We start from the raw sequence: 11,924 nt of genomic DNA on the forward strand, positions 1-11,924 counted from the left end.
GATAACTTGGTAGAGAAGTCAATAGACCTCTGAAAACAGCTTTTATAAAAATGATAATAATATAGCACATTTCTGGACACTCCTCTCAAGGCACTTTAAGGGTAACAGGAACTCGCCACCACCATTCCATTGATCAAGCCAGTTCAGAGGTGGAGGTTATTAGGAGGCCATGATGGGTAAAGGCCAGGGGGAAATTTAGCCAGGACACCTACTATTTTCAAGACACGCCTTTTAATGACCACAGAGAGTCAGGACCTCAGTTTTACGTCTCATCCGAAGGAAGGTGACTTTTTACAGTATAGCATCCCCATTGCTATACTGGGGCATTAGGACCCACACAGACCGCAGGGTGAGCACCCCCTACTGGCCCCACTAACACCTCTTCCAGCAGCAGCCTCAGCTTTCCCAGGAGTCTCCCCCTCCAGGTACTGGCCAGGCTCACACCTGCTGAGCTCCAGCAGTGAGCTGCAGGGTGATACTGCTGCTGGCTAGATCAATCGGTAAAGAAAGCTTTAACACATTTATCATTCAGGTTTAACAAGTATCGCTTTGAGACTTGCAAGGTGACCCAGAATAGTTGGAAATTAGCTAGTATTTTCATCTTAAAAAGTGTAATAAATTAATTTAGCCGGTGTCTTTAATCAGGGGGAGTTCAATAAAATCACAGTCTGTAGAATCCAGTATTCCAGACTCATTTTTATGACTGTAAAAGCAATAGTCTCATAATAAAGATAGTTGCAGTCTTTTTTTTTTCTCCAGATTTATACCAGAGTAAAATGCGGTAGATTTAAATCAATCCATTTTTTTAAGTTGCTTTAATGCTGTAAAGGTTCACAGGGAAGACAGAGCCCGTCCTGAGGAGCAACAGGCCCAGGGCAGGGTACACTCTTTAGGTGGGATAGGTGGGATGCCAGTCTATTGCAGGGTGCCTACAGACATGAACACACACGCACACCAGGGCCACTTTTCCCCAGAAACCAGTTCACCAAGAACGTGTGTCTGGACTGTGGGAGGAAACCCACACAAACATGGGGGAACATGCAAACTCCACACAGACAGCTAGGATTCGTGAACTGAGCACAGGGCCCCAGTGTTGCAAGACAGCAATGCTTAGCAATTGAGCCACAATGCAGCCCAAGTATATTTCAACGTACGATCAAAACATTTTAGACTGGGGATTCTTATGGAGGCAGGATCCGGTCCCCTTGTTATGTAATGCCTCTTTTCTGAGCATTGACCTTTATGTTTACTTTGGAATAATATGCCCCTTTCTCCTTTTTTTTCTCCTCTCTTTAAACGACTGACTTCCGGGCCCTGGAAGCAGTGGGCTAAAAAAACAAGTCCGTCTCATTCAGACGCCGGAAACGGGGCCTTGATTGACAACGCCTCCAGCCTTTGACGTCCCGGTATCGCCCAGCGGCAGCCAATGGGGACGGTGTGAACCTCGCCGATGGGCGGAACCGGAAGTGCCCTTGCCGGCGAGCTCCCGGAGCGAGGCCATTTGCCAGTTCAGTGTGCCAGTTGCTGAGGTCTTATCCGGTAAGTCCGCGACAAAACAATTGATTAAGGTACGCGAATTTATGATTTTATCGTTGGGGATTTCGAGGAAGAGAGCAAAAGCACGTAACCGATCCTCCTTTTAGCCACGTAGATTGCTGTTGACAAAGGGGGGAAAATGGATTCGGAACGTCGCTGCACGGCGCACGTAAATTTCCGCCTTTTATCTAAATATCGCAGCGGCGGTTAGCAAGCTGACGCCGTTTCGTCATGCTTTATTTACCGATTGCGTGACTGCCGATGGTAAAAAGAAAAGAGGGTGGTGGGAGTCGAAGGGGCTTTATTTAGCGGGAGGCATGCGTGCTTCACGGCGAGCGCCAGCTGGTGAAAAACGTGTAAGATGGTCGATTCGCGCCGTGCAGCTTCGAGGCAGAGAGACAGGTGGAGACGGTGAGGGCTCGTATTTTGCACACCGGCCGCTTTTGTGGCAGGGAAGCGGTGAGTTGGACCTGTCTTTACTCGGCCGGGGCCTAGTGCCTCCCTCTCTCTCTCTCTCCCCGGCGGTGTCTGATGTGTGCTCTCTCTCCTGGGGCAGCGTAGTCGCCTGAAATGTGTGTGTGGTGGGGGGAATTCGCCTTTGAAAGACGGATCTGGCTCCATCAGGGGTCGTTTTTAGTCGATACGTTGAGCTACGTGTGCGAGAAGATCGCGGTTTCCGCGCCGCCAAACCGGCCTTTGTTGTCGCGGAACTGTCGTCTTTACGAGCCGACGAACCAGCCCGGAGCTTGTCCAAGCGACACCCAGCGCCTCCCCCCCTTCCAAGCTGGTGGCTGTAACTTGAAAATTAGGTACAGGGGCTGTTTTCTGGGGGGGACAATCATTTCGATGGCGACGTCACATCCGGTGCGGAACAAGGCGGTGATGGGTAGTGTAGTTCCAGTCGCCGTGTTATCTGAAAAACGGCTCGAACCCGTGTCAAGGGAGTTCTTGTTTCAAAAGGGCACTTTTCGTGATGTATTGGATCACGGGGCCGATGCAACATCGTCGGTAGTCTCATGGAGCGGCGCTCAGACGCGAGTTTTCGGCGGCGGTGAAGCCAGTATTGTGTCACGGTAGAAAGGCAGAGATTTCCGCTAGAGTTAATGATCGTTCTCGGCACACACACACACACAAAACCCCGATTTAACTAGAAATAATGTTGTGGATAAGAGATAAGAAGACAGTTTGGCGTGCATTTGGAAGAAAACACAATTCACAGCAGTGGATCTGAGTTATTTAGTTATTTCTGTGTTTGGGTCAGAGCAACACAGGGGCCACTGGGAGGTGAGGGTATGCATTACGCTCAGGGCACCAGTCCAAAACACAGGCTCGCTGGGACGGGTACGAGACGCCAGTTAACCCAGCGGCATGTCTCCGAGAGGTAAGGGGCAGAAAGACACAGAAAGAGTGCAGTCTGCAGTCAAACCCGGGACAGGTGGGCTATGGGACGGCATCTCTGTGCACCAACCCAGACCAGAGTTCAAGAAAATAAGCTAGAAGCATCATTAAACTCGTAATAGCAAACCTGCACAATGTTTAATTAATGTGTGGTGCTGTCTGCCTCCGAGGTTCCCAGCCCTGGTCCTGCAAGAACTGAGTCTCTACAGGTTTTCCTTGCAGTTGTGCTCTGCCCGTCCAGTGCTGACGGATAACTTCATTGATCTGCTGGCTTGTTCCATTTAAAGTGTCAAAACCAACTGACTCCGAGGTTTCAAGTTTGTATTCGTAGAAACTTCAGCTGGCAGGAGTTCGTGTAGCCTCGTCTCGGGCTTGCTGGCCCGATCAAACAGGAAGAGCTGATTGAGGTTCATGCTCACGATGAGCGGTGCAACGAAGGGGGCGTGGCTGTGTGTGGGCCACACCCACAGACAAGGCGTGGCCGACAAGCGGTCCACCCATAAAGGGGAGGGTCGGTATATCGGACACGCCCATGTTTGGGGGTGGTCTCCTCTGGGCTATAGGAATTCATGAGCATATAAGAGAGAGACAAGAAGGGGGCCGTTCAACCTGCTGGGTAGTTCAGATCTTTATTAGCCATCTACAATTTCTTGCATTAGGAATTTGTCTTCCAAAGATAAGGGAGAGAGAACCTGGGGTTTATACGGCGCCCCCGGAGCAGCTGGGGTGTCAAGGGCCTGGCTCGGGGGCCCCAATGGAGTAGGATTCCTCTGCCGGCCGCGGGATTCGAACCGGCAACCTCCCAGCCACAGGCGCAGAGCCTCTGCACCGCCCCAAGAGTTAGTAGCTCGTTGATCTTGGTGGGGGGGGGGGGGGGGGGATCTACAGATATTTCCTGGAAGGAATCCAGGGTTTCAGCTTGATCGGCATAGCCGGGCAGCATGTTGCCTGCTCCCACAACTCTTGGGGTAAAGACGTCCCTCCGGTTCCCCAGTCGTGTGTGCCCTACCCGTTTTTGTTTCCCCCCCCCGATGCGCGTGACCGTGCGGTCAAGCCGGTGTCGGGCCCCCGAGCTCACCGGCGGGTGCATCCTCCCCCGCAGCGCCGAAGACGAAGCCACCGCCGCCATGGTGAAGCTCTTCGTGGGCAACCTGTCGCCCGACACCACGGCCGAGGAGCTGCGCGCCCTCTTCTCCCAGTACGGCAAGATCTCGGAGTGCGACATCGTGAAGAACTACGGCTTCGTGCTGATGGACAGCAAGGCGCAGGCCGACGAGGCCATCCGCAGCCTGCACCACTACGAGCTCAACGGGCAGCCCATGAACGTGGAGTTCAGCCGGGGCAAGGCCCGGCCCTCCACCAAGCTGCACGTGGGCAACATCGGCAGCGGCTGCACCAACCAGGAGCTGCGGGCCAAGTTCGAGGAGTACGGCCCCGTGGCGGAGTGCGACATCGTCAAGGACTACGCCTTTGTGCACATGGAGCGGGCTGAGGACGCCATGGAGGCCATCAAGGGCCTCAACAACACGGACTTCCAAGGTGAGGGGGCCCGGGGGGAGGCGGGCGCAGTTCTTGTGGTGGGAGATGCTTTACACAGAGGGTGGCGGGGGTGGGGAACAGGCCGCCCGGCCTTGTGGTCGAAGCTGGTCCTCTCACAGCACAGCCGGGAGAGATCCTGCAGTCTGGGCAGGAGGCTGTGCCTTACACAAAGGGTGGTGGGGGTGGGGAACAAGCCGCCCGGCCTTGTGGTCGAAGCTGGTACTCTCACAACCACAGCCAGGCGAGATCCTCCAGTCTGGGCAGGAGGCTGTGCTTTACACGGAGGGTTGCGGGGGTGGGGAACAGGCCGCCCAGCCTTGTGGTCGAAGCTGGTACTCTCACAACCAGAGCCAGGCGAGATCCTCCAGTCTGGGCAGGAGGCTGTGCTTTACACAAAGGGTGGCGGAGGTGGGGAACAAGCCACCCACGCTTGTGGTTGAAGCCAATCCCCTTGCTTCCTTTACAAACTGGCTGGATCAGATCCTCCAGTCTGGACAGGAGGCTGTGCTTTACACAAAGGGTGGTGGGGGTGTGGAACAAGCTGCCCACGCTTGTGGTTGAAGCCGGTACCCTGGCTTCTCTCACAGCACAGCCGGGCGAGATCCTCCAGTCGGCCAGAAGGCTGTGCTACACATAGAGGGTGGTGGGGGTGGGGAACAAGCCACCCATGCTTGTGGTTGAAGCCGGTATCCTGGTTTCCTTCACAAACTGGCTGGATCAGACCCTCCAGTCAGGACAGCAGGCTCTTCTTTACACAAAGGGTGGTGGGGGTGGGGAACAAGCCGCCCATGCTTGTGGTTGAAGCCGGTGTCCCGTCTTCTTTCAGTAAACGTGTGGCTGCGATCCTCAGATCGTGACCAGGACTCTCAGCTTCCGTTGTTACGTTCTTGATACAAGAACCTCCAGACCTTAGAAATCCACTTTTTATACAACGAATCTGTACAGGCATTTAAACACCATCAGAAACTGCTGCTTCTTACATTTTCAGAAATTAGAAAGCAGCATTAGAAAATGCTGCTTCTTACATTGTCTGTGTGTCTGCCCTGTGATGGACTGGCGTCCTGTCCGAGGTGTATCCTGCCTTGTGCCATTTGCCTGCTGGGATAGGCTTCACAACCCTGAATTGGGATAAGGCCGTTAGAAAATGGACGTATGGATTTTATTTTCAATATTTTCTCATATAAAACAGCGTCACAAAAAAAATCATTCTTAGTTTCAGGAGTCTTTGTATGGATTCTAAAGATGCTTAAAGGGGAGCTGCAGTCCCGATTTTCTCAGACCTTTTATTAAATCTCGATGACAAAATAACGCAATGTTATCGACAATTCCAAATCCAGCACAAAATCGGGAGCTTTGTGAAAGTACTGCAGGTCGACGTGTGACAGAGTTTTCACAAATTGTGACATGAAGCGGCCCTTCCTGCTCACTAGTCCCTGTACTGACTAATGTACTGAGATGTGAGGCAGCCCTTCCTGCTCACTAGTCCCTGTGCTGACTAATGTACTGAGATGTACAAGTGAATAAGTACAGATTGTGCAGCAGACATTTCACCGCAGAAATGTTCCAGCGTGATCCGCAGGCAGAGTTAACCAGTGAGTAGTATTTGCCAGTGAAACCATCTGGGAGAGGAGAGCAGTATTTCTACTGGATTAGAAGAGCTGGATCCACAAGCCTGCTTGTTTACAGGGTCACAGGGCCGCTCCACCTCACCGGAAGTCCTGCTGCCTCGTTCTGAAGCACAGGCCTGTAGATTTCCTCTAGTTTGTGATGTCAACTGGAGGTTTAACAAGTTACTGGTGTCGAAGAAAACAGGTTAGGAGGCTGTCAAACAGAGATCATTAATTCAGTCGCCCGAAGGGAAGCACATCACAGAGAAAGGGTTTCCCCCTGCCACCCAGGAAGATATGCTCCCTGGACTGAAGTCACACTTGCCTTTTTTTACGTTAAAAGTAGGCGGGACTTTTAACACGTCAAAGGAGCATACAGGGAAAGTGTCCGAAGTCTGTCAAACAGAAACCAAACAGAACAGGAAGACGCCATGTGGCATCTGGCAATGTTTTATTTTTGTCTCTGGTGGAACACACACACGGTGAAGAATCACGGTGGTCTTGGGTGCAAACAGAAAACCTCCCCCCCCCGCATAGTCACAGTCTTGACCCTTCCCCCTCTGTCTTCCACACTGGGGACAGTTGACTTCCCCTGTGGTTTGAAAGGCGCTCATCAAGTCCCGATTCCTTCGAACCCCCCCGAAATACTAAACTGGCGTTGCCTGTGACACCCGGGGTGGCTCCAGGGGCGGAGCTGGCGTTTCCCAGCATGCCGCTGGTGTTTCCCAGCATGCTGCAGCCTGGCCAACGTTGTCTTCTCTCTCCCCTCCCTCTCTCTCTCTCCCCTCCCTCTCTCTCTCTCCCCTCCCTCTCCTCTTTCTCTCTCTCCCCCCTCCCTCTCCTCTCTCTCCCCTCTCTCTCTCTCTCTCTCTCTCTCTCTCTCTCTCCCTCTCTCTCTCTCTCTGTCGCCCCCCGCAGGCAAGCTGATGACGGTGCAGCTGTCCACCAGCCGGCTGCGCACCGCACCCGGCATGGGCGACCGCACCGGCTGCTACGTCTGCGGGAAGGAGGGCCACTGGTCCAAGGAGTGCCGCCGGGGCCAGAACGGCGGCTTCGCCGGCAAGGGCGCCGGCGGCGAGTTCCCGGGCGCCGGCGGCGGGGGCTTCCGCGACGGCCGCGGGGGGGGCTTCCCCCGGGTCGGGGGGGACGCCGCGGCGGCGGCGGCGGCAGCGGCCGCGGCGGCGGCGGCGTGGTTCAGCGGCGGCGGGGCCGGGCAGGGCTTCGGGGCCGGCCAGGGCTACCCCCGGGCGGGGCCGTACCCCGGGGGGGCGGCCTACGGGGCCGGGGCGGCGGGCTACGGCATGGGCGCCCCGGCCCTGGGCTCCTACGGCACGGAGAGGGGGTACCTGGGCGATGGGGGGTACGGCGGCGGCGCGGCCGGCGGCTACGCCGAGCAGACGGCCGCCTACGCCGCGCAGGGCCACTACGGGGCCGGCGCCGACCCCTACGAGAAGTACCGGGCGGCCGCGGACGGCTCCGGCTACTACGACGAGCGGGCCCCGCCCCCCGGGCTGGCCTCCCCCGCCGTGTCGTCCCCCTACGAGCGGCGCACCCTGCTCCCGCCGCCGGGCACCGCCCCCTCGTACTACCCGCGCGACCGCAGCCCCCTCCGCCGGGCGCCCCCGGCGGCGGAGGGCTACGCGTACGATCCCGCGCACCTGTCCTCGGGCTCCGCCCAGCCCCGGAGCTCCGCCTACGACATGGCGCGGGCCCGGGACCCCTACGCCGAGCAGGCGCGCTACGCTTACTGACGGGCCGCCGCGCAGCTCCTCTGCCAGGTGAGAACCTCCTAGCAGGCGCGGTTACCGCCGACGGCCACCGGGGCGGCGCCGAAGAAGGGGGGGGGTGTGTGTGTGTGCTACAGATGGGGTTTCGTTTGGCAAAAACGAGGTCCCCCCCCCTTGAGTACCGGCGCTTCCTGCGGCCGCGGGTCGATCTCCAGCGTACCGGCGGCAAGCGGGTCGCCGGAGAGAGAGGCCTACCCAGAGTGCTCAGCGGGTGTTGGCGTCTTTTTTTTTTGGCGCCTCTATGGATGTGAACTCTGTAGAGGGTGGAGGGTACATAGGTCCCGCACGTGTTGAGCCATGTCGGGACGCGGACTATCTGTCGCAGGAGGGGCGGGGAGGCCCGGATCGTTCTGCGCCCCGGTTCCGGTGAGGGCTGCCAGAACCGATCCCGGTCCCTAAGACCGGCGGCCTCCGATCCGTGCCCGGGATCTCGCCAGGAGCCGCGGGCTGGTCTGCCTTGGTTGGCGTGCTCGGCTGAGTCCGGGTTCAGGGCTGTAGCGGAGTGGGGGAGGTTAATGGGAGCACTGGAACGATGCTGTTGGGCTTGATGCTGTGTGAGACGAATGTAGCTAGGAATCTGAAGTTGGTGGGGTTGGGGGGGGGGGAGGGGGCAAAACGGGAATTCAAAACCACTCATGTGATCTGCTCTCTTTCCAGGTGTAAATATACCGCAGGGAGGCCCCTTGATGTGCGCGCCGCGAAAACTGACCCCGCCCCCTCCCGGTCCAAGCCCCGCCTTCTGCCCCGCCCCCTCTCTCTATCCCCGCCCCCCCCACCACCACCACCGCACCATTCGCTCTGGGATCCTGCCACGCCCCCCACCCCCAGGCCCGCGGCGCGCACACACACGCACGAGACGACCGGTGCGGCGGGGACGGGGGAGGGTGGGGTCGCCCGCGATCTCGCCCGCGGGGGGGGCGAGCCGGCAGCTCTCTCTCCAGCGTCGCGCGCGCGTGTGCGTGCGGCCTTCCTCTGCCTGCTTCCGGCCCGATCCGACTCGGACTTGTTTCCCGCACATCTGGTGGGGGGGGTGACACCCGTCGGGTGGATCAAGCAGTACTTCTTGCCTGCATTTTGTTTCCCGGTTTTACTCAACCTTGGCTCTCAGTTGTTTTTCAGGGAGGGCAGGGGAAACGGAAGGCGAGAGAGGAGAGGTGGCCTTTGCAGTGTCTTCTGTACCCTTATTGCATTTTATTGGCTAGCGGGATTGTGTTAGACATAGCGTTTCTCGTGTCTGCCACTGTAAAGAGGGGCGTTTCCCCCCGTCCCCCGTCCCCTCTCCTCCTCCGCTTCTGTAGCGTCTCCGAATTTCCTCCAAACCGCTCTGAAACTCTGGGAGGGGGTGGGAGGTGCGTGTTTGCACCCACTTAGGCAGATCCTCACCAGCGGGTGCTGTCGAGAGAGATAGCTGGCGCGACCTGCGGGCGCCTTTCCAAAACAGAGGGCGGCGGAGCACTGAATGTTTCAGCTTGCTACTGGATCTTACTGTTGTAGATTTTGAGTTCTTCTGTTTGTTATTTTGGGATTCCAGAATCGAAAGCGTTTTGTTTTTTGGCGGGGGGGGGGGTGGGTGGGTGGGTGAGTTGATTTTCTGCCGAATCATATTTGGAGCTTCCCTATGGGTTGTGTTTTTTGTTTTTGTGCGCGTTTGTTTTGTATCCACTAATAAAGCCACCTTCGGTTTCGGATTCTTTTCCGCCTCGATCTTCTGCCGTATGAGGTCAATAAAACTCCCTTTGGATTTATTTCACGATCATCTTGTCTCAATTTTTCCCACGTAGAAAACAGCGTTGTCTCAGGGCCTACTCCATTATGGGCAGTACGAGGTAATGGAGCAGAGTTTAATAGGCCATTATCATAGGATCCCCAATAAAGTGTCTGCCAGCGAGCGTTCCCTATAATCTATAAAATATAATCTAGAACCTTGGAAGGCCGCAGATCGCTTTCCCCAGAAGGGGTTAAAACCGGGACCCGGATTTCCGGTAGGGATCACGGTGCGGCACGGCGGCGTGGATGAGCTATTTCTTGAGCCGTACTTTGGGAGGACGCCGACACGGAGAGCCCGTTTTTTTTGGGGTGGCGTTTTAGCGCCTGCTGGGGAAAGCGTTTCCGAGGCCTTCCGAGGGAGGTCGGACTGAAGGAACTAGTTCCGACAGAACAGCCAAGAGGAATTGGGAAATTAGATTATAGACAAAGCTCATTGGCATACCCTTTAATTGGGGATCCTATTATAATGGCCTACTAAATAATTGGCGTACACTTTAATTGGGGATCCTATTATAATGGCCTATTAAATTATAGGCAGTGCTCATTGGCATACCCTTTAATTGGGGATCCTATTATAATGGCCTATTAAATTATAGGCAGTGCTCATTGGCATACCCTTTAATTGAGAATCCTAATATAATGGCCTATTAAATTATAGGCAGTGCTCATTGGCATTCCCTTTAATGGGGGATCCTATAATAATGGCCTATTAAATTATAGGCAACGCTCATTGGCATACCCTTTAATTGAGAATCCTATTATAATGGCCTATTAAATTATTGGCGTACACTTTAATGGGGGATCCTATTATAATGGCCTATTAAATTATAGGCAGTGCTTATTGGCATACCCTTTGATTTAACTATTAGAATGGCCTGTTGTAGTTCTTAAAGCCTAGATGTGGTTTTCTGCCAAGACACTCTTCACTTGTCCCGTAGGTGTCTTGCAGTGCTTCGAAGCTGTGTGAGCACACAGGGGAAGCTCTTTTGAGTGCCCATGGGGGTTAGTCTCCAGTCGTGGGAGCCCTCCGGTAATCTAGTGCAGGGTGCTAGTCTTCTACGCGCCCTAAGGGGGGGAGAGGGGGGCACTGGTCTCGGGCCAACAAGTCGATTGTACTTGTGAGCGTTTCGTGTCTTGTCTTCGGGGATAAGGTGGCATTCCTGAGGCTGGTGTGCCGGAGATCCGATATTTCCCCCCCCCCTCCTCCCATTCCACAGAGAGTTCTTCTCCTCCCAGTCTGGGGGCTGCGGTGTGGGCGTTGAGGGGGCCGCCAGCTCGGAGCACCTGTGAGGTCTCGTCTTGTTTCGGGGTTGTTTTTATTTTCTACGATGTAAATAAAATGTAGGAGAATTTCAAGCCCTGCGCACATCCTCGTTTTTCTGTACTTTTTGATTATATTTTTTAAATAAACCAAACTTCTTTGGCTGGGAAAACCGGTGTGGAGTGCGTTTTCTTTAAACACCTTTCTGCGTGTTGGCCTCTCTCTAACGGGCACGTTAACCTTCAGAAATCGGGTGCCTTTTTACCTAGTTCTCTGGGAAATGATGTTCCAGATTTGTGTCCAGTGTTGGTATCAAAATTTGTATTAATTAGTATTATTAATTAATTAAATATTTGAATTAACAATTAGCATTGTCAGTATTAATAGTATTAGTACTAATCATTAATACTATATATATAGTTCTTAAAGCACTTTTGAGTAAGATCATGAAATACACTGCTCCAGCACTGAGAGAGACAGAGAACAGGCAGGTGAGCCACTACAGACGTCATACTGTCTCCCCACTGCATCATGGGAAATACACTGCTCCAACACTGAGAGAGACAGAGAGAACAGACAGGTGAGCCACTACAGACGCCATACTGTCTCCCCACCACATCATGGGAAATACACTGCTCCAGCACTAAGAGAGGACAGACAGGTGAGCCACTACAGACGTCATACTGTCTCCCCACTGCATCATGGGAAATACACTGCTCCAACACCGAGAGAGAACAGACAGGTGAGCCACTACAGACGCCATACTGTCTCCCCACTGCATCATGGGAAATACACTGCTCCAGCACTGAGAGACAGAGAGAGGACAGACAGGTGAGCCACTACAGACGTCATACTGTCTCCCCACTGCATCATGGGAAATACACTGCTCCAGCACTGAGAGAGACAGAGAGAGAACAGACAGGTGAGCCACTACAGACGTCATACTGTCACCCCACTGAATCATGGGAAATACACTGCTCCAGCACTGAGAGATGGAGAGAGAACAGACAGGTGAGCCACTACAGACGC

At 54.7% G+C, this 11,924-nt stretch overlaps 1 protein-coding gene across 3 annotated transcripts; it reads left to right on the forward strand.

The window, feature by feature from the left end:
* The first annotated feature begins 1,357 nt into the window (after positions 1 to 1,357).
* On the forward strand, positions 1,358 to 11,067 carry LOC107075371 (RNA-binding protein 4.1-like). 3 transcript variants are annotated; one of them, XM_069180352.1, is made up of 4 exons: positions 1,358 to 1,568; positions 4,037 to 4,473; positions 6,999 to 7,858; positions 8,525 to 11,067. In XM_069180352.1, exons 2-3 carry the CDS (start codon positions 4,062 to 4,064, stop codon positions 7,829 to 7,831), a joined length of 1,245 nt encoding a protein of 414 aa, XP_069036453.1. In that variant the 5' UTR covers positions 1,358 to 1,568; positions 4,037 to 4,061; the 3' UTR covers positions 7,832 to 7,858; positions 8,525 to 11,067. The 3 variants fall into 3 exon arrangements, with proteins under 3 accessions (XP_069036453.1, XP_069036452.1, XP_069036451.1); XM_069180350.1 differs by having other exon boundaries at positions 1,370 to 1,539; XM_069180351.1 differs by having other exon boundaries at positions 1,368 to 1,539; positions 6,999 to 11,067.
* Positions 11,068 to 11,924: the final 857 nt, after the last annotated feature.

This window comes from Lepisosteus oculatus, chromosome 18, assembly GCF_040954835.1.
Source record: "Lepisosteus oculatus isolate fLepOcu1 chromosome 18, fLepOcu1.hap2, whole genome shotgun sequence".
In the NCBI taxonomy this organism is placed as follows: domain Eukaryota; kingdom Metazoa; phylum Chordata; class Actinopteri; order Semionotiformes; family Lepisosteidae; genus Lepisosteus; species Lepisosteus oculatus.

Bases quoted from the DNA above. Each gene is read 5' to 3' on its own strand.
- LOC107075371 (XM_069180352.1), top strand. From the start codon at position 4,062: ATGGTGAAGCTCTTCGTGGGCAACCTGTCGCCCGACACCACGGCCGAG. The intron at 4,474-6,998 runs GTGAGGGGGCCC...CGCCCCCCGCAG, and splicing joins CAACAACACGGACTTCCAAG to GCAAGCTGATGACGGTGCAG.